Here is a 25,620-nt window from a genome sequence, read left to right as displayed (position 1 = left end):
CAAACCAGGGGCTGCAGAACTCAAGCCGCGCAAGACTCTCTGAATACAGGGGCTCTCCACAGAAGCCTCAGGCTTCTTGATTCCCCCACCCGTTTGTCAGGCAGCAGCATCTCTAAGATTCTGGCTGACCTGAATGCAACACGCTTCATGCGTGTCTGAAGCTTCAGGCTTCTTGATTCTCCCACCAGCCCGGTCAGGTAGCATCATCTCTAAGATTCTGGCTGTCTTGAATGCAACACGCTTCATGCGTGTTTGAAGCTTCACACTTCTTGATTCATTCCACGGAGGGGATGGCCAGCAGTTTCTGTAGGTTTCTAGCAATCTTGAATGGAACAGGCTTCATGCATGCTCCATTCTGCCCCCTGAAGACTGCTTTGGCAAGAAGAAACAGAATTGGCGCGCCTTTCTCCAGGACCTCCAGGACCCAAACTTGACATCGGGATGCTTTCTCCTCCCAAGAGGCCTCTGTGGCAAGTAAGTCTGAAGCACAGAGAAAGGAACAACAAAAAGAGAATGGGGTGAGGGGGCTGCCGGGCGAGGGGGGGATTTCCTAGCTGTCCCATGGCATTCTATGATGTACTTCATTGGGACTGATGAATGTGGACTAGAAATGTTTGCTCAACATCTATTACTATTATTATTATTGTTATTATTACATTGATATCCCTCACTAAAAAATCTTTCTTCCTTTCCTACAGATCTCCTTCCTACAGGTTTCAGGGAAGAACTCACGGCGTCTCAAGAATGGAAGAAACAGAGCAACGAGGCACGACAAAAGCCAAAACGGGCTGCAGAACTCAAGCCGCGCAAGACTCTCTGAATACAGGGGCTCTCCACAGAAGCCTCAGGCTTCTTGATTCCCCCACCCGTTTGTCAGGCAGCAGCATCTCTAAGATTCTGGCTGACCTGAATGCAACACGCTTCATGCGTGTCTGAAGCTTCAGGCTTCTTGATTCTCCCACCAGCCCGGTCAGGTAGCATCATCTCTAAGATTCTGGCTGTCTTGAATGCAACACGCTTCATGCGTGTTTGAAGCTTCACACTTCTTGATTCATTCCACGGAGGGGATGGCCAGCAGTTTCTGTAGGTTTCTAGCAATCTTGAATGGAACAGGCTTCATGCATGCTCCATTCTGCCCCCTGAAGACTGCTTTGGCAAGAAGAAACAGAATTGGCGCGCCTTTCTCCAGGACCTCCAGGACCCAAACTTGACATCGGGACGCTTTCTCCTCCCAAGAGACCTCTTGCCTAAAGATCTCAAGAAGGAACTAAGAGTGTTCCAAGAACAAAGGAAAAGGAGCAACGAAGCACAACAGAAGCCAAACCAGGGGCTGCAGAACTCAAGCCGCGCAAGACTCTCTGAATACAGGGGCTCTCCACAGAAGCCTCAGGCTTCTTGATTCCCCCACCCGTTTGTCAGGCAGCAGCATCTCTAAGATTCTGGCTGACCTGAATGCAACACGCTTCATGCGTGTCTGAAGCTTCAGGCTTCTTGATTCTCCCACCAGCCCGGTCAGGTAGCATCATCTCTAAGATTCTGGCTGTCTTGAATGCAACACGCTTCATGCGTGTTTGAAGCTTCACACTTCTTGATTCATTCCACGGAGGGGATGGCCAGCAGTTTCTGTAGGTTTCTAGCAATCTTGAATGGAACAGGCTTCATGCATGCTCCATTCTGCCCCCTGAAGACTGCTTTGGCAAGAAGAAACAGAATTGGCGCGCCTTTCTCCAGGACCTCCAGGACCCAAACTTGACATCGGGATGCTTTCTCCTCCCAAGAGGCCTCTGTGGCAAGTAAGTCTGAAGCACAGAGAAAGGAACAACAAAAAGAGAATGGGGTGAGGGGGCTGCCGGGCGAGGGGGGGATTTCCTAGCTGTCCCATGGCATTCTATGATGTACTTCATTGGGACTGATGAATGTGGACTAGAAATGTTTGCTCAACATCTATTACTATTATTATTATTGTTATTATTACATTGATATCCCTCACTAAAAAATCTTTCTTCCTTTCCTACAGATCTCCTTCCTACAGGTTTCAGGGAAGAACTCACGGCGTCTCAAGAATGGAAGAAACAGAGCAACGAGGCACGACAAAAGCCAAAACGGGCTGCAGAACTCAAGCCGCGCAAGACTCTCTGAATACAGGGGCTCTCCACAGAAGCCTCAGGCTTCTTGATTCCCCCACCCGTTTGTCAGGCAGCAGCATCTCTAAGATTCTGGCTGTCCTGATTGAAACACGCTTCATGCGTGTCTGAAGCTTCAGGCTTCTTGATTCTCCCACCAGCCCGGTCAGGTAGCATCATCTCTAAGATTCTGGCTGTCTTGAATGCAACACGCTTCATGCGTGTTTGAAGCTTCACACTTCTTGATTCATTCCACGGAGGGGATGGCCAGCAGTTTCTGTAGGTTTCTAGCAATCTTGAATGGAACAGGCTTCATGCATGCTCCATTTTGACCCCTGAAGACTGCTTTGGCAAGAAGAAACAGAATTGGCGCGCCTTTCTCCAGGACCTCCAGCACCCACACTTGACATCGGGACGCTTTCTCCTCCCAAGAGGCCTCTGTGGCAAGTAAGTCTCCAGCACAGAGAAAGGAACAACAAAAAGAGAATGAGGTGGAGGGGGGCTACCGGGCGAGGGGGGGATTCCCTAGCTGTGTCATGGCATTCTATGATGATGTACTTCATCGGGACTAAAGAATGTGGACTAGAAATGTTTGCTCAACATCTATTACTATTATTATTGTTGTTATTACATTTCATTCCCGCTCTTCCTGCAAGGAGCCCAGAGCAGTGACTGGCCCAGAGTCACTCAGCTAGTTTCATGGCTGAATGGGGATTTGAACTCGGGTCTCCCCAGTCCTAGTCTAGCACTCTAACCACTACACCACACTGGCTCCTTTACTAGGCATGGATTGTCACAGGTTAATATAAAAATGCAAGAACCGTGAGTGGTCCATTATCCACAAAATCTTATATTTAAGATTTAGCTTTGTATTGAATTGGTGATGTTTTCTTGTGAGCCGACGGAGAGGCAAGTTTGCGGCGGGATGGAAACATGTCAAAGACAGAATATAATAAATAAAGTGCCCAGAGACCTGAGTTTTGAGCTCTATGGATATATGCTCAATAAATTAATGAGCAGCCTTCTAATCTTACAAGGTGAAGATGGGATATTTCCCTGACTAGAAAATCTTTCTTCCTTTCCTACAGATCTTCTTCCTTCAGGTTTCAGGGAAGAACTCACGGCGTCTCAAGAACGGAAGAAACGGAGCAACGAGGCACGACAAAAGCCAAACCAGGGGCTGCAGAACTCAAGCCGCGCAAGACTCTCTGAATACAGGGGCTCTCCACAGAAGCCTCAGGCTTCTTGATTCCCCCACCCGTTTGTCAGGCAGCAGCATCTCTAAGATTCTGGCTGTCCTGATTGAAACATGCTTCATGCGTGTCTGAAGCTTCAGGCTTCTTGATTCTCCCACCAACCCGGTCAGGTAGCATCATCTCTAAGATTCTGGCTGTCTTGAATGCAACACGCTTCATGCGTGTTTGAAGCTTCACGCTTCTTCATTCATTCCATGGAGGGGATAGCCAGCAGTTTCTGTAGGTTTCTAGCAATCTTGAATGGAACAGGCTTCATGCATGCTCCATTCTGCCCCCTGAAGACTGCTTTGGCAAGAAGAAACAGAATTGGCGTGCCTTTCTCCAGGACCTCCAGGCCCTAAACTTGACATCGGGATGCTTTCTCCTCCCAAGAGGCCTCTTGCCTAAAGATCTCAAGAAGGAACTAAGAGCGTTCCAAGAACAAAGGAAAAGGAGCAACGAAGCACAACAGAAGCCAAACCAGGGGCTGCAGAACTCAAGCCGCGCAAGACTCTCTGAATACAGGGGCTCTCCACAGAAGCCTCAGGCTTCTTGATTCCCCCACCCGTTTGTCAGGCAGCAGCATCTCTAAGATTCTGGCTGACCTGAATGCAACACGCTTCATGCGTGTCTGAAGCTTCAGGCTTCTTGATTCTCCCACCAGCCCGGTCAGGTAGCATCATCTCTAAGATTCTGGCTGTCTTGAATGCAACACGCTTCATGCGTGTTTGAAGCTTCACGCTTCTTGATTCATTCCACGGAGGGGATGGCCAGCAGTTTCTGTAGGTTTCTAGCAATCTTGAATGGAACAGGCTTCATGCATGCTCCATTCTGACCCCTGAAGACTGCTTTGGCAAGAAGAAACAGAATTGGCGCGCCTCTCTCCAGGACCTCCAGGACCCAAACTTGACATCGGGACGCTTTCTCCTCCCAAGAGGCCTCTGTGGCAAGTAAGTCTCCAGCACAGAGAAAGGAACAACAAAAAGAGAATGAGGTGGAGGGGGGCTACCGGGCGAGGGGGGGATTCCCTAGCTGTGTCATGACATTCTATGATGATGTACTTCATCGGGACTAAAGAATGTGGACTAGAAATGTTTGCTCAACATCTATTACTATTATTATTGTTGTTATTACATTTCATTCCCGCTCTTCCTGCAAGGAGCCCAGAGCAGTGACTGGCCCAGAGTCACTCAGCTAGTTTCATGGCTGAATGGGGATTTGAACTCGGGTCTCCCCAGTCCTAGTCTAGCACTCTAACCACTACACCACACTGGCTCCTTTACTAGGCATGGATTGTCACAGCTTAATATAAAAATGCAAGAACCGTGAGTGGTCCATTATCCACAAAATCTTATATTTAAGATTTAGCTTTGTATTGAATTGGTGATGTTTTCTTGTGAGCCGACGGAGAGGCAAGTTTGCGGCGGGATGGAAACATGTCAAAGACAGAATATAATAAATAAAGTGCCCAGAGACCTGAGTTTTGAGCTCTATGGATATATGCTCAATAAATTAATGAGCAGCCTTCTAATCTTACAAGGTGAAGATGGGATATTTCCCTGACTAGAAAATCTTTCTTCCTTTCCTACAGATCTTCTTCCTTCAGGTTTCAGGGAAGAACTCACGGCGTCTCAAGAACGGAAGAAACGGAGCAACGAGGCACGACAGAAGCCAAACCAGGGGCTGCAGAACTCAAGCCGCGCAAGACTCTCTGAATACCGGGGCTCTCCACAGAAGCCTCAGGCTTCTTGATTCTCCCACCCGTTTGTCAGGCAGCAGCATCTCTAAGATTCTGGCTGTCCTGATTGAAACATGCTTCATGCGTGTCTGAAGCTTCAGGCTTCTTGATTCTCCCACCAACCCGGTCAGGTAGCATCATCTCTAAGATTCTGGCTGTCTTGAATGCAACACGCTTCATGCGTGTGTGAAGCTTCACGCTTCTTGATTCATTCCACGGAGGGGATAGCCAGCAGTTTCTGTAGGTTTCTAGCAATCTTGAATGGAACAGGCTTCATGCATGCTCCATTCTGACCCCTGAAGACTGCTTTGGCAAGAAGAAACAGAATTGGCGCGCCTTTCTCCAGGACCTCCAGGACCCAAACTTGACATCGGGACGCTTTCTCCTCCCAAGAGGCCTCTTGCCTAAAGATCTCAAGAAGGAACTAAGAGTGTTCCAAGAACAAAGGAAAAGGAGCAACGAGGCACGACAGAAGCCAAACCAGGGGCTGCAGAACTCAAGCCGCGCAAGACTCTCTGAATACAGGGGCTCTCCACAGAAGCCTCAGGCTTCTTGATTCTCCCACCCGTTTGTCAGGCAGCAGCATCTCTAAGATTCTGGCTGTCCTGATTGAAACACGCTTCATGCGTGTCTGAAGCTTCAGGCTTCTTGATTCTCCCACCAACCCGGTCAGGTAGCATCATCTCTAAGATTCTGGCTGTCTTGAATGCAACACGCTTCATGCGTGTGTGAAGCTTCACGCTTCTTGATTCATTCCACGGAGGGGATAGCCAGCAGTTTCTGTAGGTTTCTAGCAATCTTGAATGGAACAGGCTTCATGCATGCTCCATTCTGACCCCTGAAGACTGCTTTGGCAAGAAGAAACAGAATTGGCGCGCCTTTCTCCAGGACCTCCAGGACCCAAACTTGACATCGGGACGCTTTCTCCTCCCAAGAGGCCTCTTGCCTAAAGATCTCAAGAAGGAACTAAGAGTGTTCCAAGAACAAAGGAAAAGGAGCAACGAGGCACGACAGAAGCCAAACCAGGGGCTGCAGAACTCAAGCCGCGCAAGACTCTCTGAATACAGGGGCTCTCCACAGAAGCCTCAGGCTTCTTGATTCTCCCACCCGTTTGTCAGGCAGCAGCATCTCTAAGATTCTGGCTGTCCTGATTGAAACACGCTTCATGCGTGTCTGAAGCTTCAGGCTTCTTGATTCTCTCTCTAGCTTGGTCAGGTAGCATCATCTCTAAGATTCTGGCTGTCTTGAATGCAACACGCTTCATGCGTGTGTGAAGCTTCACGCTTCTTGATTCATTCCACGGAGGGGATAGCCAGCAGTTTCTGTAGGTTTCTAGCAATCTTCAATGGAACAGGCTTCATGCATGCTCCATTCTGCCCCCTGAAGACTGCTTTGGCAAGAAGAAACAGAATTGGCGCGCCTTTCTCCAGGACCTCCAGGCTCGAACCATTATGTTGGAATCCTTTTTCTTCCCATTGCTTCAAGGACCTCCATGGCTGCTTGGTGATGTTGAAATATTTCGTTATTACCCTATTATCCAAGATTCTGTCCTTGGCAATGTAGTAATATAAAAAATTATATGCAGCACAGTTCAAAATACACCACATAACTTGCTGTTCTCCTACGTTTTTCCAGAAAGATTGCACGCCGGTTATGATACACAAGCCAAGTGGGAAGAGAAAGTATCTCAGGCAGAAATGGAAGCAGGTAACTCTATACAAGGGAAGTCCAGCTTCGGCCTGCATAACCCAAAGCCCAGAAATCACTAAATGTTAAGGGTTTGCCATGGAAGCTCCAGGCTTCTGTTTTTCTAAGTTGGTGGCTCTTTTGAATGGAACACGCTTGATGCAGGCTCCTTTCTCTTCTCTCATCAACCTTTTGCAGTAGGGTTGGCATGAAGAAAGAAGAGTTGATGTAAGTTTCCTTGCGACTTTCATGCCTGGGTGGTCACACGGGAATGTTTTCTCTTCTCATGAGGCCTCTCTGGCAGGATAAGGCTCAAAGACAGAGACTGCAGCAAGCTAAAGAGAATGCAAGTCATCCAAAAGAAGGCTCAGGGTGTAGGGAGAATCTAATGTGGAAATGGTGTATTGCCCACACTTGCAAATAAATGCCGTAACGTTGTTTTCCAACAGATTTCACGAAGCAGTCTCGGTAGGCTACAGACATCAAGCCAAGATCAACCAATCTCTTTTGACACAAGGAACAGCTTCAAAGAACTGATGCAAGTATACAACATCTCTACGGTCTTACGAATGGAACACGCTCCACGCATATTGCATTCTATCCTTTCAGAAAGCTCAGTGAAACCAGGCTGCTCCGTAACTCAAGGCTCCGGGCTTGAGCTCCTTTGGTCTCTCAAAACTGTGAATCCAGGAGCTGTAAAACTGATGCTTCATGTGTCCCGACAGCTTTGTGAACCATCAGGATCTCTAAGATGGCGGCTGGCTTGAAAGAAAGGAACAAGCTTGACGTGTCTTTCATCCTATCCTCCCAAGAGCCTTTTGCAGCATGCACGGCAGGAAGGAACAGAGTTCGCACACCTTTCCCAATCATCTCCATTCCTGACTGATAGTTTTGGTTCAAAGACAGCTGAAAAGATGGCGTGCCTGAAAGACAGAGGCTGGACCCAGGTAAAGTGGAAAGTCTGAGGGTGTAACAAACAAAACCTAGGTGTTCCTATGCCTTCTGTGATGAGGTGCCTCATCAGGACCGAAGAATATATATAAGATTTATATATAGTCAGTGGCCGGCAAACAGACTAACTTCCTGAATAGTAGCACTGATGAGATACTCTAAAGGACGAACCAGGTTTCCTTTGGGTAATTCATGTCATCCAATCTTTATTACATTTTGAGATTTGCAAGGTGATTAAAATGAAAGCAGTATTAACATGACCCAAGAAATCTAAGGTTTAATCCTTGGCAACCTTCTCGTATTCTAATATGATGTGGTATTTCCTGTTCTTCAAAATAAATGACAGGACACATTCTTTTCCAACAGATCTCAAGAAAGAATGAAAGGAGGCAATGACACAGAAGCCGTGTCAAGCAGATCTCTGAGAGCCCTTTGGGGTCTAAGAGCAGGCTCCTTTCTCCTTCTCCTTCTCCTCTTATTATGTGAATCACTTTGAGAATCCTTTGTTGGAAAGTGGCATATAAATATTTGTAGTAATAATAATAATAATAATAATAATAATTTTGCTATCAGTTTAGGCCTCTTTTCCAGATAAGTATCTAAGACACTGGCTGCAACCAGAGGCTTCATGTGTGAGTTGCTTATTTTCTTGATCTTCAGAGAGCCCTAGGAGGTAAGTTACGTTGGAATATGCTTTGTTAACTTCAACTGTTTATGCCTAATAAAGAAAGAAATATACAAATTTATTCAAAATATCTCTGTCCTACCCATTCAACCCACTGTCACTACTAAATGCAACTCTGTTCTACTAAATGGAAAAGGGGAAAGAAGGAAAAACACTACTAAATGCAATTTTAAAAAATCACTACTGAATTTAAAAAGCAAACAAACTCCAACCTCACTACTAAATGCAAAAACAGAAAACACAAAACCCACTACTCAATGCAATTAAAAACAAAACCTAAACAAGAACAGATTAAATAGACATAACCGCCGGGATTAAAAACGGATTAAAACGGGAAACCCAATTACTAGCACCGTTCAAAAGCTGCTTCAAGGGGAGCTCTCAAACTCTTCTAAAAAAAAATCGAATCCAGTGTGGAAACTGAAACACAATATCTCCTGCACAGAGGTGTGGGCAGTCGCTTGTATCTAACTTAACTATGTATTTGTTGTTTGCCCAGGCAATGCTTGTTATATATTTGATTATTGGGGGGGGGCCCTGCCCACCAGAAATTACAGTATATGAAACTGAGTTCCTAGGAAAAGTGGATTTTTTCTTTGGGCAAATTTCCTGAGATGGCTGCTTTGCGTGAGTATCTTTTCAGTGAATCTGAAAAAAACCTATTTGTAATGTTTGGAACTAACACTAACACTTAACACTTGCTCACTGAAGGGTATTTTGTGATATTTTGCATTTTGTTGCATAAATCAGTTCCAAAGAGAGAGTATTGTGTCTCTGGATTTATTTATTTTTTTAATCCCGGGCAGGTTGATCTAAATGGACTGTGATGTGGATTTTGGATGAATCTCTCAACAAATCAGAAGTGTGTAAAAATGGCCTATGTCAAAGAGGTATGTCTCACCCCTTTTTAGATTCCTCCCCAACCCCGATGTCCTCCCCCCCCCAGCAGGTAGCTTTTATATGGACTGCCATGTAGACTGTGGGTGTTCCCATCTTCGAGGATATTGCGAGAAATCAGAGGTGTAGAACAATGGCTGATGTCAAAGAGGTCCATGTTCATGTTTAGATCTTTTTCAGATGTTCTTTTTCCCCAGCAGGTGAACGAATATGCATTGCCATGTAGACTGGGAATGAATTTAGATTGCGTGTGAATACCTTACCTAGGTGCACATTCCCATAGATCAGAAGGCTTAAAAACGCCTGTCAATGATATGTATTGAGCTCAGTTCGATGTTTTTATTTGCTTGTAAGGATGCTGGATGTACAAGTTCAAGGTGACTGTGTAATCTAGTTGCTTCAGCTGCTTTTCCTCTCAAAAGAGACTTGTGTGGGCATACTGAAATTTGTTCTTACCGTAATATCTTAGGGACGTAGGAGCTGAAGTCCTACGGTCAGGGTGAAGTGCTGGTAACCTCTCCCCTGCAGTTTCAGGAACAAATATGAACACTTACTGTAACATGGATCAGGGTGGAAAGACGAAGACTGAGGAACTGATTCACGGTGGAAGGAGCTGCTGCCTTCCCGACCGATGCTTGCTGCGTCCATCTCATGCCTTATTACCTTGAAATTGTTCTCTGTGTATTTTCTGTATGTGAGCAATCTGCACTGATGATTCTGTGAAATGTTTTTGTAGAACCCGGGTTCTTTTCTGTAATGCAATTTAAAGGTTTGAAACAAATGCTTGCACTATAGTAAAAGAATGTTGTGGTGTGGCAGCTACTCCTGATCCATCCCTATGGTTTTGAATCGCAGCTCTCTGTGTGGATGCAAACCACGAAGGCCCTTTTCCCTGGAATCCTGTGGCAAATCCTAAATACAGGTCTCTTGCGCTTCCCCAAAGAAAGCAATACCAAAAGGGGGCAAAATACCTCCAAGGCCAATTCCCACCCCTGAAACAGGGACCCCTACCTGCCCCCCCCCCCCGCTGCTAGTCCTGCTCTGCAAGGTTAGGGTTCGGGTTTGAAAAGAAAAGCCGTTTAGCAGGCCCATTTGTGCAGTTCAAGAATTTAAGTCTCGCCGAAGCTGGACGGTGTTAGAAGATACAAAAAGAGAAGGCGCCGCAGATCCGGATAAAGTGTGCCCACCTCTCCTTCCCCGCTAAGAATGCACCCCACAGCTGCTCCCCCCCCCGCCCCGCCCCGCGAGTCTTCAGCAAAGAGGGTCAGAATTCGGAGGCTCTTCCTCCCGTGCAGGCGTTCAGAGGCCGCCATCCTCATGGCACGTGGCCCTCGATGAGGAGGACGGGTGTGCTGCAGGCGACACACACCGTGGCGGGAGGGGGAGCTTTGGCCTCTCCTCTCAGACGGGTCCCGGGTGCGGGTCTGAAGCCGGTTTTCCCCAGCAGGAGAAGGTTGCAGGCCTGCCCGCCTCTGAGCCCCGCCCCGCCCCCGCCCCGCAGCACAACAGCGCCCTTTGCAGCTCCCTTGGGGGGCCGGGGGGGGGGCGTTTGCTGCTCCTGCTGCTCCTGCTGGGCTAACACGCCGACAGCCGCTCCCACGGGCAGCTTCAGCGCCCGGCTGGTCTCCCGTGCAGCGGCTCCCTCCCTGTAACTCTGGAGCGCCGCACGTGGGGAACTTGCAAGGGCTGCAGTACTCGCGTGAGCAGAGGGCTCTCTCTCCCCAGAGGCCTCCTCCATCCCCGCCCACTCACGGGAGCAGCCGCCAAGGCCCCGTGCCCGCCGTTCATTCACACACACACGGGTCTAGAGCGTCGCCTCAGCAGCGCCTTGGGGCTGGGGAGGGAGAACTGCGCCGAAGCGGAACGATAGTGTCGGGGGTCCCGCTTCCGGGAGGAAGGAAAAAGGAAGCGGGACTCGGGAGCGGATTTGGCCGGGGACCGGAAGCTGAGCGGCGCAAAGCGGGCGAAGTTGCTGGGGGCGACGGCCGGAGCCGCGGCGGGAGGAGATGGCGGGGCTGTCGGCGCGGGACCCGGCCGTGGATCGGTCGCTGCGCTCCGTCTTCGGTGAGGAGGGCGGGCGGCAGGCAGGCAGGCAGGCAGGCAGGGCGGCGGCTGGAGGGGCTCGCTCTCCTCCCTCCCCGGCTCAGGGTCCCGAGCGGCGGGGGCGCGGCTGCGGCTGCCTCCCCGCCACGCACAGCCACCACGCGGCCCAAGATCCATTCCGCAGACGGGCGGCGAGCAGTGCCGAGCGTGGGAACAGCCCGCCTGGCGACGAGAGCCGAGCCCAGCCGGGCCCCGGGGAGATGCCCCGGGCGCCCGCGCTGAGGACGGCCTCCTCTTCTCCTCTCTCCCCCCCGCAGTGGGCAACATCCCCTACGAAGCCACCGAGGAGCAGCTGAAGGACATCTTCTCCGAAGTGGGGCCTGTCGTCAGCTTCCGGTGAGCGCCCTCCCTGCCTGCCTCCCTCCCGGGGCAGAGCAGCCCGCGCAAGGACGAGGCTCCGGCCCGTCCTAGGAAGGGTGGGGTGGGAGCAGAGGCTGGACGCAGAGGCACTGCCACCCGGGGGGCTGCGTGTCCCGTGGAAGGATAGCCTCGGCCTCTTGGGCTGGTCACTTAACTCCTCGGAATGGGAACCCGGGGGGGGGGGTTGTCTGGAACTGGGCGAAGCGTATTTATTCTTGAACTCTTTGTTCTTGCATTCACAAACCCCATAAGCACGGCAGGAAAAGGAAGCAGTTGTGCGGTGGACAGCGGAGGAGCAGCTGCTGACTGGACGATGGAGTCTGAACCCCGCACCACTCCTTGTGTCCACAGGAAGCAAGAGATTGTGGGTCTGGGTTCAGTTCCCGTCCACCAGGAGGGTGGGGGGACACCTTGTTTGGCGATCGGAGTCCAGCTTGGGTTGCTTTCGGCCTGCGGCTCAGAATGCCCGATTCTGATACATCTGTTGCCACCTCCCAGGGCCGGGATGGGTGCTTCCGCCACGGCCCTCCCCTGCACTGGATCTGCCATATTCTGTGCGGGTGGCGGGAACTCTTCACTGGAACCGGAGGCTATAGGGCTGGCTGGGAGGGAAGATCTGCAGGGAGGTTGGGAAGAAGAGGAGGGGATCCTGGGAAGCTGAACCCGGACTGGGAAATGTCGTTCCTCCCGGCACTTTCCCCACAGGAGCGACATTTCCCAGGTGCCTTGCTGTATCTACCCAATATCCTCTTTGCTTTCCCCAGCCAGCCAGCCAGCCAGCCAGCCCCTTGCACCTTCCTGGCCAGCCCTGCTGCTCCAGTTGCAGTGAAAACCATGCACACACTTGCGCGGCACACCTACAGAGGCACCAGATATGGCTCGTCACTGCATGGGGAGGGCTAGAGTGGGAACCGGCGTTCCCTGTAGCGGAGATTCCCAGGGAGCATCTGGGAATTCTGTTAATAGGAGGGAATAGTGGGGACTCCCTCCCCAGCCCGGCCCAGCACTGGGGGGATGCTACAGATTCCTTGAGAGTGGATGTTCTCAAGCACAGCCTTGGTTTGCTTCCCTGGCCACGCGGGCTAGTTGGAGACCCTTCAGAGGACATTGCCCCTGCTCCGCCTTGCTGCACTGCCCCGACACCTCTTTCCTGCCGCGCCTGCTCCGTGTTTTCCGTGGTGTTGCAATAGCGGGTTTTTACACCTCTGCTGACCAGATTGGTGTATGACCGAGAGACTGGCAAGCCCAAGGGCTATGGCTTTTGTGAGTACCAGGACCAGGAGACGGCGCTCAGCGCGATGCGCAATCTGAATGGGCGCGAGTTCAGCGGGAGGGCGCTGCGCGTGGACAACGCAGCCAGCGAGAAGAACAAAGAAGAGCTGAAGAGTGAGTCTGAATGCCTTCGGGAAGGGGGCAGCTGGGATCTTCTGCCTGCCGCTTGGGGGCTGCTCCTGGCCAGGCGGGGCACAAGAAACTGCTGGTCCTGAGCTTTCTCCTCCTCCTCCTCCTCCTCCTCCTCTGCCAGGCCTGGGCACAGGTGCTCCCATTATAGAGTCGCCCTATGGAGACCCCGTGAACCCCGAAGATGCCCCTGAGTCCATCAGCAGGGCTGTTGCCAGCCTCCCACCTGAACAGATGTTTGAGCTGATGAAGCAAATGAAGGTTAGTGGGCAGGAAGGCAGCGAAGCATCTTCATCCATGATGTGAAGGGGGCAGGGCGTGTCTGAGGCTTTCTCGGGCTTCTCTGTCGACAAAGAGCTGCCCTGTTACCAAGGCCTGAATTGTGGTGAGGCTCTTCTCCTAAACACTGGAAGAGGCCAATTCCGCCGCTGTGTGCCCCTCTCTCCCATCAGCTCTGTGTCCAGAACAGCCCGCAGGAGGCGCGGAGTATGCTGCTGCAGAACCCCCAACTGGCCTATGCTCTGCTGCAGGCCCAGGTGGTGATGCGGATTGTCGACCCCGAGATCACACTGGTGAGCCCCTGGCCCTTTCCCACTGGGGGGGGGGTGGACATTGGCCAGGTCAGGGCAAGATGCTTTGGGGAGTTGGCTGTTGTCTGGGTCTCCTCAAGGCCTGGTGCTCACCTTCTTCTTCTTCTTCTTCAACCGCCCCACCCCTTAGAAAATCCTGCATCGCCAGACCAGCGTCCCTTCACTGATCCCAGGCAACCCACAAGCAGGGCCCGGGCCTGGGCCAGGAGTTGGGCCTGGGCCCGGTCCAAACGCACCGATGAGCCAGCCAAACGTCCCTGCCTCCCAGCCTCAGCCAATGGTAAGCAGTGGCTGTGGTGCACCCCTTCCCTTCTGTTTCCAGCTGTAAATGTTTGCTAGTTGTTGTGCATGTTGCTCTCTGGGGAGGGCCCATCTCTCCCTCCCTCTCCCCCACCCCCACTGAAACCGCCTTCCCTACCTGCCTAGGGGTCGGGGCTCCCAGGTGCAGTCCAGAGTGCTGCGGCCCAGGAACCGTTTTTCAGGCGCTCCCCCCACTCCCTTCCCAGAAGCTCCGGGCGGCAGCACGGGAGCTCCGTTTCCCCTCTCCGGCCGTTTTATCCTCACAACAGCCCGGTGAGGCCGGTTGGTCGGCATGGCTAAGCGGGGGAGAGGGGATCGGAGCACGGGTCTCCCTGCTGCGCGTCCAGCACTCGGCCCCCTCCTGTGCCACTCTGGCTTGCTTTCGAGGGCTAAGCCTCCCTGTGCGTGCTTTCTCCAAGCAGGGAGGCATGCACGTCAACGGCGCCCCACCCATGATGCAGCCTCCGATGCAAGGGGGGGTCCCGGCCCCTGGCCAGATGCCAGCTTCGGTGCCTGGGCCCGGCCCCTTGGCTCCGGGAGGTGAGTGGTGCCCTCTGTGTGTCTTGCTCCACGTCTGTCTTTGACTGGAGTGGGTGGGGAGGGGCTGGAGACCAGGGACAAGGAGGAGATGGCAGAGGTAGCTGGGGGGGGGGGCTGGCCCAAGGAGGCCAGCAGCCCATGTGGTGGGTCATTGTGACGGGGGGGGGGGGGGCGGGATCTGGACCCGAGTTCCCCAGGTTCTGGTTGCACACACTAGCCCTGGGCTGCACCACTTCGGCCCCCCTCCTGCAGAGGTTGGCCTGCCATTCCCATAATCCCTGGCTATGGGCTGCTGGGGATGATGGGAGTTGTAGTCCAAAAACAGCTGCGGGGGGCTAAGTTGAGCAGGCCTGCTCTAACCACTACCCCCGCTGGCGCTCTGTGGCCTCTAGATAAGCTTTTCCTGAACTCTCCGTGGCCCCAGGTTTCTGGAGACATGCCAAGCAGAGCCCACAGTGGAGGGACCTTTCCCACTTTATTTGGCTTTTCCTTTGAGGCCACTCAGAGCCTTCTGTGTTGAAGAAAGCATTTCAGCGCCCCCCACCACCTCTTCTTTTTTTAAATCTCCACAGGGGGCATGCCAGGAGGTGGACCCATGCTGCTGGAACGTGGGCAAGGTAACCCAGATGGCCACTAGTCCCTGCTTTAAAAAACAGCAGCTCCCTCAGGGGATCCCGTCTTCCAGGCTTGGGCGCTGATGAGTTTGGATGGGGTGGGAGGGGATCCCCTTAGCAAATACGCCTCCCCCCCGCTAACTAACAGCGCTGCAAGCTCTGCCCGCCTCTCTGTGACTCTGTTCCTCCGTTTCTCTTTGCGCTTAGTGGACAATGAGAGTGATGCTTTCCCCAGTAATGCTCCATCAGGTACTTTGCATGCGCTGCCGGAAACAGGACAAGCACCCCTTGGGGGCAGCGACACGGGGCAGCGCTTGAGCCGCGTCGTGCGTGCTTCCTCTTGTTTGTCCAGCAGGAGCTTTTTCTTTCGCACAAGGTGACGGGGCTTGCTTGGTTCTGGTGGCGGAAGAAGCCCAGGAGGGGAATGTCTGGCGATGCTGCTGCTGCTGCATGTTCTTCCCCTGAGCTCACGGAAGTGTGCTGCTAGTTCTAGAAGAAGAGGGGGCAGAAAACCCCCAGCATAAGCTGAGCCACCTTCCCGGCCCACGCCAGGGGCCCCGGGGAGCCTGCTGGCAGAGCGCGCTGCTCATGGCCATGATACACAAACTCGTCTTTGTGTACGGATGTCGCCTTTCCCCCTGTCCGGCAGGCTCCGGTACCTTGTCCTTATCCCGTTTTGTTCTCGTACCTGGCTGAGAAAGAGGGGCCTACAGTTCAGTCTCTTGCATGTTTACGCGGAAGTGTAGGGTTTACTCTCAAGTCAGTGTTTACAACAGGGCTCCCCAGAAGTTGTTGGACTACAACTCCCATCATCCCAGCCACGCTGAGGATCCAGGCTTGGGGACCCTTGGCTCACAGCAGGGCTGCAGCGGCCATCGCCCTGACTCTTGGCCTCTGCGGCTGGGGGCGATGGGTGTTGTAGTCGCTGGAGGGCCCAACTTGTGCAGCCCTGGCTGAGGGTAGGATTGCAGCTGGCACCCTTCGTGAGCTCTGGTGCTGGACGGGGATTTGCAGGTGGGTCTTCCGTCATTCACCCCAAGACTCTCTGGGCACACGGGCTGTGGGGAGGGCCCTCTCCTGTCTCCTGTGTCACACTGTGCAGCCCAGCCCACCCTGCTTTAATGAAGGCATTGGGGGTCGGGCATCCCTGCTCCCCATTCCTTAAAAGAGCCTGCATTCCCAAGGTGCTTCTGGGTAGCTTGCCCCAGACATGATGTCACCCAACCCGACAGGCTGCCTTCTAATTGAGCCCCCCCCCATTGCATTTCAAGGCCTCTCTTTCAGAGGAGGGGTGCTTGTGTTGGAGGGGGATTCCTTGTTCTTTGAGGTTCTGTTTGTGGGGTGGCTCTGTAGCAGCAGGGCTTGTGGCACGGAGAATGTTCTTGAGGCCAACTTAGACCAGATGCCTTCCCCCCCCCCACTTTTTTTTTTTGGCTCTACAAGAAGCAGGAAATGACCCAGAGTCAGGGTGGAGCCCAGGTCATTTCCTGCTGCCAGTTGGTGACTGGCCAGCCAGCTGCTGGGAACGTGCTTTGTGTTGCGAGTGCAGCTGAGTTTTCTGTTGCCTGCAGAAGGACATCAGAAAGAGTTTTAAAAAGAAAGCATGAATTCTCCTCTAAGGCCACCCAGCTAGGCATTAATTCCAGGTCACCAGTGGCAGCCAGGCGAGGGGCTAAAGACAAGAGGGTTCACCAGCTCTGCCGAGTGTCTCTTTCCTGACACGCCATTTAGTGACTCACGAGTCGCCATCTTGAGCTCAGACCCCGAAGGTTATTTGTACACAGAGTTAAGTCGGTTGTTTTAAAAGGCCTATAAAATGGAAGAAGATCAGCTCCTAACGTTAGAAACAGCTGGTGGGTCCATCGGGACCTCTCAGAGGCCAGGCATGTGTGAGAAACCCAAATCACTTTTCCTGAGCAGCACAGAAAGATGGGACAGGGCCATTCCAGAGACTGGAGGCGATATGTAAGGAAGCCCCATGCCACCTCCTCTGGGTTTCGCCTGTGCATTGGAGCTGCCAGGTCCGAGGATCTGAGAACACGGAGGGCATTCTCAGGAATGCTGCTCCAGAATTCCACATGGCCTCTAACGCTCTCTGCAGTGACAGCATCTGGGGAAGGGGTGGCTGGTCTCCTCTCCTCCTTCACCCCGTCTCTTAGCAGAGCTGGATTGGAATCATAACTCCTTGTTTCCCAGCAGCTGGTTTCTGTGCAGTAATCGTAAGAAAAAGAACCAGCCCTGCCTGCAGGCTTACAGCCTGAAACAGCACAGTGCTACTGATCTCACAGGCCTCTGGGCTGAGAGCTAAGTTAATAGCAATAATAAAGAACAATAAACTTTTATTTGCTAGCTGCCCCCATAACAAATGGTTCTCTAAGTTGTAGTGAGATCCCATCGCATTGGAGGAAGTGGGGTTATAGGTCCCAAGTGTGGTGCTGGTGGAGTGTAGGTAGGATGCTTCTGTCTGGAATCGCAGGGGAAACCGTTTGCTTAGGCTTCATCCTTCCTGCTGTGTGAAGGAACCAGTTTGTTGTTTACTACGTATCTCTCTCTCCAAGGAGTCCAGAACAGTGTACGGGGTTACGTTTACCTTGACAACGACCCTGTGAGGTAGGTTAGCTCCAAAGTGGGTAGTTTAAATTCCCCACTGTTGGAGCTGACTCAGAGCAAGTCATTGAAGCAGGACCCCAGTTGGGGAGCGCCATCCTCCTCCGTTCAGGCGGCGGCTTCTCTCGAGAAGTGTGCTGGAAGGAGAGTAAGCAGCATCGTGCAAGTGTGTCTCCCCCGTGCCTCCCCGTGCCCCTCCTGTTGACGTGACGGCTCTTTCTCCCTCTCTCCCCCCTGCTGCCCGGCCAGGGAACCTGCAGCTCTCTCCCGTGGGACCTGCCAGGCCTGCCTCTCTTGAGCGAGTTCAAGGTACCTGTGGCTGCCGGTGGCTTCTCTGGCGTGTGGGAGGCGTGAGGCCTGCATAGCTCGGAAAAGGGAGCCAAGTGGCAGGTGGGGTGGGGGGCGGCGGCAGCAAAGGAACCCAGGAAAGGCGCTCCTGGCTGCAGGGGTCGTGGTCTGTGGCCAGGGGCTTGGCCCGCATCGCTGGGAAGTGGCTCCTCATCGCCGGCTTGCGCAGCTCCCTCTGTGATCTCCTCCTCCTCCTCCTCCTGCTAGTGTCAGCCAGAGCAGGGGCTGCTTCTTGCAAGGTGTTTCATGCTTGGGGGTGGATCTGAAGGGGAGGCTCCATCGCTCTGTGGTCCAGCACTTGCCTTTGCACACAGAAGACCCCAGCTTCCATCCCTGGCAGCAGCATCTCCCGGCGGGGCTGGGAAAGACCCCGTTGGAAACCCTGGAAAGCTGCTGCCGGGCAGTGCTAGCCAATACGATGTGCCGCAAACCAGTGGCCGGACTCAGGATGGGTATCCAGAGTTGCACATCCCCCCCTCCCCCGGCCAGTTATCCTTGCTGCTTTCTTTTCTCCCCTTGGAATATCTACCCACCACCACGTTCACAAAGCCGTTCATGTTGCAGAGAAATGGGGAAAGGGGCTCCCGGCCTCTGTTTCCCCCAAAGGCAAGAAATTCTCTGCTGGGATGAATTGGGACAGGGGCTCCCCTCCAGCTCAGTCGAAGAGAAGCACCACTCCGAAGGAGCCGCTGTGCCCGCTTGCCTGGGATCTCCTCTCTGGGTTGGAAGCGCTTGGGGGCCAGAGGCTCCGCTGTCTTCATTTGGAAAGCATCCTGGGCACGGCGGCGGTGCCCTGTATTGGAGGAGGGTTGGCGTTCCGTGGGCCCAGAGCCAGCGGCCAAGGGGGACGAGTGTCAGGGTGCAGGCCTGCCCCCAGCACAGCACCCGCTGGCCGCCCTCCTGCTCCTGCCTAGCCGGCCCGTGGCCAGCTTCCCACACCTGCCACGGGTGTGTCTTTGGAAAGGGAGAGCTGTGGTCTGTCCGTGGCAGAGGAGAGAGGCCTTGGCCGCCCCTGCTGCCCCAGAGCGCGGAGCCTCTTGTTGGAGGAGGGGCTCCTCAGACCTGCAGCTGTGTTGCTCCTGAGGAGGCCGCTGCGGTTATCGCAGGGCGGGGAGAAGCCCTGGGGTGGCGGACTCCTGCGCAAAGCCAGGCGGCGGCTTTCCCCCCGTGCGTGCTTCATTCTTGAGTCGAGCAGGCCCACGGAGGCGCTGCGTCTCCCCTTGGGAGAGGGCCTCCTTCCCCAGAAGCACCTCACGGTCTCCCTCTGCCTCCCCGAACAGTGCCCATGCCAGACCCGAGGGCCCCCATGCAGCGTGGGCCCATGCCGGCGAGCGGCCCACCGCCCCGAGGCCTCCTGGGAGATGCCCCCAATGACCCCCGCGGAGGGACGCTGCTCTCCGTCACGGGAGAGGTGGAACCCAGGTAAGGGGCCCGCAGCAGAGGGGGCAGAGCTGACGCCCAGGGAAGGACTCGGCTTGCTGGGAGCGTCTTCGCAGTCATTCGGGGGGGGGGGGCGGCATCTTCCTCTTCCCGCTCTCCCTTTGTTGCGCTCACAGGGCAGCAGGTGCTGGCTTGCTTGCTTCTCCTTCTGGAAGCTAGTCCTTGCGCTCAGCTGCTGAGGGAGTGAAGCTCTGTCTGGCTTGTGCCCCCAGACTGCAGGCGGAAGAGGCTCACGTGACTGAATGAACCCAACCCCCCCAAGGGCTAGGCTTCGGGGCTTGTTGGGCCCTCCTTTGCTGTGTGTGAGGAGCCGGCCTGAGTCTCCCCGCGTTGGGTGGGCTTCTCTCCTCCTCCTCCTCACCACCTTCCCCCTTTCCCCGCAGAGGTTACCTTGGGCCACCCCACCAGGGCCCACCCATGCACCACATGCCCGGCCACGACAACCGCGGACCACCCCCCCACGAAATGAGAGGCGGGCCGATGGGAGAGCCCAGACCCCTGATGGGGGAGCCCCGAGGGCCCTTGATGGATGGCAGAGGTGAGAGGGACGCCCTGTTGGCAGGGAGGGAGGGGGCAGTGTGAACGTAATGCAGGCTGAGGCAGTGGGGGGCGTTGGGGCTGGCTGCCTCCTCTCCATCCCTCCCCTCTTCCCTGGGCTCCTTGATCATAGTCGCCACCTGACGGGCAGGGTGGCACAGTCGGCAGCATGTCCCTGCAGCAGCAGCAGCAGTTTCTGTCTAGAACCTGGGCAGCTTTTCCAGACCAGTGGAACGGCCCTCCTGATGGCTAGGGGGGGCTAGCCCCAGAGTGTGCGCACACACACACACACACACACACACCTTGCATACCTGTGTGCCCCAAATTCCAAGGCTGTGGGGAGTTTGGGGTTAAACACAGCAGACACAAACCAGCAGTTACAAAATCAAAGGTGGTTGGTTCTGCCAAAGGGGTCAGGGGAGAAGAGGCGTTTGAAGACCACACGTTAAGCCACAGGTCACAAAGACGCGAGCCAGCAGCTCCTTGTGGCCGGCTCCAGGAATCAAAGGCGCTTGCGTGGTGCGTCTCCAAAGCAGACGGCCTCCGCCTCCTCCTCCTCCGGAGTCAGCTTTCCCTGGGACACCGCGGGCGCTTCTGCGGTCAGGGCCCAGCCAATCCCTGCCAGGCTGACACTGCTCTGCAGGGCATCCAAGGATTTGCTGGTCACTTTTGGCTAAGCGCAAACTAAAGGGAATGCCAGCCATAGGAGCGAGAGCTCTACACTCCGTGTGCGAGGATTTTGTGACTATGAGTACGGTTGAGCAGCAGAAGAGGGGATTGATCCGCTTCCCAGAGCTCCTTACTAAAAGGCCCGTTGATTTCTGTGGGAGCGCTTACCCAAGCTTACATGACCCGTATTGGAACAGACTTGGCTTAAAAGGGCTTCACTTGGACTGGATTGTGCCCATCGTGTCTAAACGCCTTCTAATAGTTTTGCAAAAGTCATTGATCAAGTCTCTGCCCAGGGCAGCAGATGTGCTGAAAGCAGACATAAGGGAACAGAAAGCAAGATATGCAAATAGACATCTGCACCAATGCTAGATGCTGACCAGCTCGATTTGCAAAATGTCCCATCTCACCCACTTTTCTTATTTCCACAGTAGTCTTTGCCCCAAAGTGTGCAGATGTGGCAGAAGCCCAGTTGCAAAAGCACACAGACTGAGCGCACTTGTGCAAAAGGAGAGCCAGGGAAGCTTCAGTGGGCACAGGAGTGGGTTTGGATCTGGGAGGCCTGCAGTCAGGTCCTGCCCCATGGCATGGCCTCCTGGTAGTCTCAGGCAAGGGACCTTCTGGTCTGTAGAACGGGCATTGTACAAGTTTTGTTTGTCTTCTGTAAAGGTGGAAGAGATCCAAGGGGTATGGAGCCCCGAGGCATGGATGGCAGAGGGATGGAGCCCCGAGTGATGGATGCCAGGGGCATGGAGCCCAGAGGCATGGAACAAAGGGGCATGGAGCCCAGAGGCATGGAGCCCCGAGGCATGGAACAAAGGGGCATGGAGCCCAGAGGCATGGAGCCCAGAGGCATGGAACAAAGGGGCATGGAGCCCAGAGGCATGGAGCCCAGAGGCATGGAACAAAGGGGCATGGAGCCCAGAGGCATGGAGCCTCGTGGAATGGAACCCAGGGTCATGGATCCCCCGAGGGGCATGGAGCCCAGAGGCATGGAACAAAGGGGCATGGAGCCCAGGGTCATGGATCCCCCGAGGGGCATGGAGCCCAGAGGCATGGAGTCCAGGGGACCCGGTCCTAACCCAAGAGGTCCAATGACAGGGGCGATTCAAGGTCCCGGGCCTCTGAACATGGGAGCGAGTGGCCCTCAGGGGCCTAGACAGGTATGTGCAGGTTCCCTCTTTGCTGCTGAGTTTTCAACCAGGAGGGCTGAGGCAAAGCCTGGATGCCAGGGCTTGCGGGATGGGGGCGCTCACTGGCTCTGGAATGATCCATTTTGAAAGCAGATCCTTGGAAGGGGACAGTTCTCTTCCTGGTTAGCCCCAGCTGATCTGGCAGGGGTGGAGGGTATGAATGTGGGGCTTCAGTGACCTCCCCTTCCCTTAGTCCCAGACGTTCTGCCGGTTCCTTCCCCAACCAGTAAGTCTGGGGTTCTCAAACCTGGCTCCCCAGCTGTCACTGCCCTGCCTGGGAGCCCGGGTGTGAGAAGCCCGGCATCAGCAGGCCTGCCCTTCCCAAAGAGTTCGGCGAAGGGGCGCCTGCTTTGCTTGCGCTTACTGTCAGGGATCCCACGGGCTGGCCGCAGGCAGATCCCTGCGTTGCCAGGACAGGAGGCCCTGGCTGCTGCTGGCCATTGCCTCTGCATCTTCAGAGCTAGTGGCTTCTAAAGACCTCTGTCCAAGAGAAGGGGGAAACGGATGGGACAAATCTCTCCTCTCATGCCTTCAGGTTCCTAATATGCCGGGGACGGCCATGCAGACAGGTGGCATGCCGGGTGCAGGTGTGCCAGCAGCTGGCCAGCCAGGGGGGTTCAGCCCTGGCCAAAACCAGGTAACCCCCCAGGATCATGAAAAGGTAAGCCAAATGTGACCCTCCCGGATAGTTATTGGGTCCCCTTTCTACCCTGCCTTTCCTCAAAGGAGCTCAAGAGTGGCGTGGCCGATGGTTCTCCCTGCTGGGCTCCATGCATCTGAGTTCAGGCAGGTCTTCCGGCTGTGGGGCTGACTGCAGCCGGAGGGCATTGTCTTCTTGCTTGTTTAGAAGCATCCTCAGCCTGGTTCAGTGCCACTGGGGTGTTGTGCTGGCATAAATCTGAATAATGCCCAAGGGGGGAAGAAAGGGGAGACGTTGCCAAGAAATGTTACATAATGCAGGGATTCCGATGTTGTAGGACTACAACTCCCACCACCCCCTGCCACGATAGTCATTGCAGGGAATGATGGGGGTTCTAATCCAGCAACATTCTGGGGACCCAGGATGCTTGAGAGCCCCCTAACATAAGGGGAGGGCCCTATCCTGATCCTTTCTGTGAAAGGTGAAATCCTTGGCAGCAAGAGCAGGTCCCTTCCTTCAGGCCACAAGACTCGGAATTTATTTTCTTAGGAGGTGAGGCATGATTGTTGTGCCGTCGAGTCGGAGTCTGGGAAACATAGTCTGGGAAACAGACCAGCTGGGATCCGAACTGGCAACCTCTGGCTTGCTAGTCAAGTCATTTCCCTGCTGTGCCATTAGGGGGCGTGGTAAATGGTAAAGTGTACCAATGGTCTGACTCAGTATATGGCAGTTTCCTATGTTCCTAACCTCCCACTTAACTTTCCAGCAAATGTGCTTTGTGTATCTTTTCAACTTAGCTTTGTAGCTCCCATATGCAGGCTTCATGTGACATGGTGTTGCAGTTTTTCAGTATGGTGGTGGTGGTGGTGGTGTTAATTGTCCCATCTCCATGTCATTTTTCCATTTTTGCTCTTTGGATTGTTAGCCCCCTTCAGTGTTTGGGATCAGATACACATTCTTAAGTGAAATGAAATGCCAGAAGATGAAATCGGTAGAGAGCACCTTACTCCACTAGAGGGCACGAGAGAGTCCCCTGCAAAGCAGTCTCTCCAGGCGAAGACTGTGACTCCTCCAGCCAGCCAGACTCTGCAGCGAGGAGTCCAGCGGAGAGCGCCCTGCCCTCTTTTAACGCAGGGGGTCTTGAGGGGGCCGGGCAGAGAGTCTGTCTAGCTGCCTGGGAAACGACGCCAGAGAGGGCAAGTGTGTGAGGCCATGAGATGAGATGAGATCCCGGCAGCGAGGCAGTCTCCAAGGTCCTGCTCTCTGTCTGTATTCAGCCTGGCTGCAGCCTTCACTCTTCCCTTCCTCCCGTCTCCCACAGGCCGCACTCATCATGCAGGTCCTCCAGCTGACGGCAGACCAGATCGCCATGTTGCCCCCGGAGCAAAGGCAAAGCATCCTCATCCTGAAGGAGCAGATCCAGAAGTCCACCGGGGCCCCTTGAGGAGCTGCGTCTGTGGGGTGAGGGCGGGATGGAGACCCCATTGCTGGCTGGTGTGAATCCCCCGAGTTCTGCCCGGCCCCTCCTGGGGGTAAAGGCTTGATTCCCAGCGTTGGAAAGCGTGCTAAGCCTTAAAAACCCTTCTGGATTACCAGATTCCTCGGCTTAATATTGTTGAAAAGCAGTGTATCCACATTACTAATAGTGTGTCAGGCAAACCGAGTTTTCTGAGAAACTGTCTTTCAGAGGGTCTTGGGAATAACGATAGGAGAACCTCGACTGTGTTCCAGTTAATTCTTTGAGGCACCATCCGGTGGGTCTGTCTCCTAACCCCACTGGAATGAACTGGACCAGAATGCTCCCTCCCTCCCTGTGCCACTCCTCGTTGTTTCCGCAGAGATTTGTGCAGGAGAAGATCCCGGGAGCTTTTGGAGAAATTGAGTCGACTGGGAAGAGCCCTGGTGGCCCGGCCAAGGCCTGTCCAGTCCAGGACGCTGCTTCTCCCAGCAGCCGGCTAGATGCCACTGTCCCCTTCTGCTTGTGGCTTCCCAGAGGCATCCGGCCGGCAAGTGGGGGAAGCCGGGCCCTGAACTGGATGGAGCTCTGGTCTCATCTACCAGGACCATGACTAGGAATATTTATATACCGCTTTTCAGCACAAGTCAAAGTGGTTTACGTAGAAAAAGAAATACTATGGCTGCTTCCTTGTCCCCAAAGGGCTCACCGTCTAAAAAGAAACACAAAGTAGACACCAGCAACAGCCACTGATGCTGTGCTGGGGCTGGATAGGGCCAGTTGCTCTCCCCCTGCTAGATGCAAGAGAGTCACCTCTTTAAGAGGCTCTTCTTGGCTCAATTAGCAGGGGACTGTTCTTGCACTCTTATGGTTGGCAATTGCTGCTGAGTTGCCCGAGAATCTAAGCAGCCCTCTGATCCGATGCAGGGGTGACATCCTTTCCTTCAACTATCCCCACCAAAATACATGGCCAACCTTTCCTAAGAACTCCCAGGAAAAGAAACCTCCCCCCTCTCCCATGGCGGCCTCCTTTAGTGTCTGACTGCTCTTATGCATGGGGAGGTTTGCCTGGTGTTTCATCGAGAGCAGAACTGATTGTTCCCCTTCTGTTTTCAGGAAGGAGTCTACGTGTTTGTGAATGGCAGCCTGTTCCCATTTAGTTGTGTTTCATGGGGGATGCCGGGGCACCGTGGAACAGGCGGCCGCCTTGCGTCTTGACAGTGTCCCCTCTATTCTCCTTAGGTTGGGAAGGCCGGAGAAACAGCCCCCTCCTGGGTGGAGACAGCCCTGCGGTCAGCTGAGAGGCCTTGGTTGGGGCCAGAGCGGCCAGGAGGAGAGTTCCCTTTCCCTCCTCCCACCCCAAGTTCACGCTGTTCGCCATTTTGTTTAGTTGCTGATGTCTCAAATAAAACTGTGTTTGGAGTCCGGTAAGCCTCCTGACTCGGCTGCAGCCCGCCCTGCCCCTTCCCGCTCTTCCCTGTCTCTCCAGACACACTTCCGCTTCAGG

General features: G+C 54.1%; 1 protein-coding gene across 9 annotated transcripts; it reads left to right on the top strand.

Annotated features, from left to right (window-relative positions):
* Nucleotides 1-11,109: 11,109 nt before the first annotated feature.
* CSTF2 (cleavage stimulation factor subunit 2) lies at nucleotides 11,110-25,538 on the top strand. Of its 9 annotated transcripts, none has more exons than XM_053274029.1 (16): nucleotides 11,110-11,379; nucleotides 11,676-11,754; nucleotides 12,995-13,164; nucleotides 13,304-13,440; nucleotides 13,632-13,751; nucleotides 13,900-14,049; nucleotides 14,492-14,609; nucleotides 15,182-15,226; nucleotides 15,431-15,472; nucleotides 18,080-18,139; nucleotides 19,459-19,600; nucleotides 20,002-20,156; nucleotides 21,494-21,987; nucleotides 22,553-22,678; nucleotides 23,979-24,118; nucleotides 25,356-25,538. In XM_053274029.1, exons 1-15 carry the CDS (start codon nucleotides 11,322-11,324, stop codon nucleotides 24,099-24,101), a joined length of 2,019 nt encoding a protein of 672 aa, XP_053130004.1. In that variant the 5' UTR covers nucleotides 11,110-11,321; the 3' UTR covers nucleotides 24,102-24,118; nucleotides 25,356-25,538. The 9 variants fall into 9 exon arrangements, with proteins under 9 accessions (XP_053130004.1, XP_053130003.1, XP_053130010.1 ...); XM_053274028.1 differs by having other exon boundaries at nucleotides 14,489-14,609; XM_053274035.1 differs by lacking the exon at nucleotides 15,431-15,472.
* Nucleotides 25,539-25,620: the final 82 nt, after the last annotated feature.

Source organism: Hemicordylus capensis, chromosome 11 (assembly GCF_027244095.1).
Source record: "Hemicordylus capensis ecotype Gifberg chromosome 11, rHemCap1.1.pri, whole genome shotgun sequence".
NCBI lineage: Eukaryota > Metazoa > Chordata > Lepidosauria > Squamata > Cordylidae > Hemicordylus > Hemicordylus capensis.
Note: the sequence above shows the minus strand (reverse complement) of the source record. Positions and strands in the feature narration are given on the sequence as shown.

Excerpts from the sequence above, each read along its gene's own strand:
- CSTF2 (XM_053274028.1), top strand. The coding sequence starts at position 11,322 with ATGGCGGGGCTGTCGGCGCGGGACCCGGCCGTGGATCGGTCGCTGCGC. Across the intron at positions 13,441-13,631 it reads AGCTGATGAAGCAAATGAAG|CTCTGTGTCCAGAACAGCCC; the intron begins GTTAGTGGGCAG and ends CTCTCCCATCAG. Across the intron at positions 13,752-13,899 it reads TCGACCCCGAGATCACACTG|AAAATCCTGCATCGCCAGAC; the intron begins GTGAGCCCCTGG and ends CCCACCCCTTAG.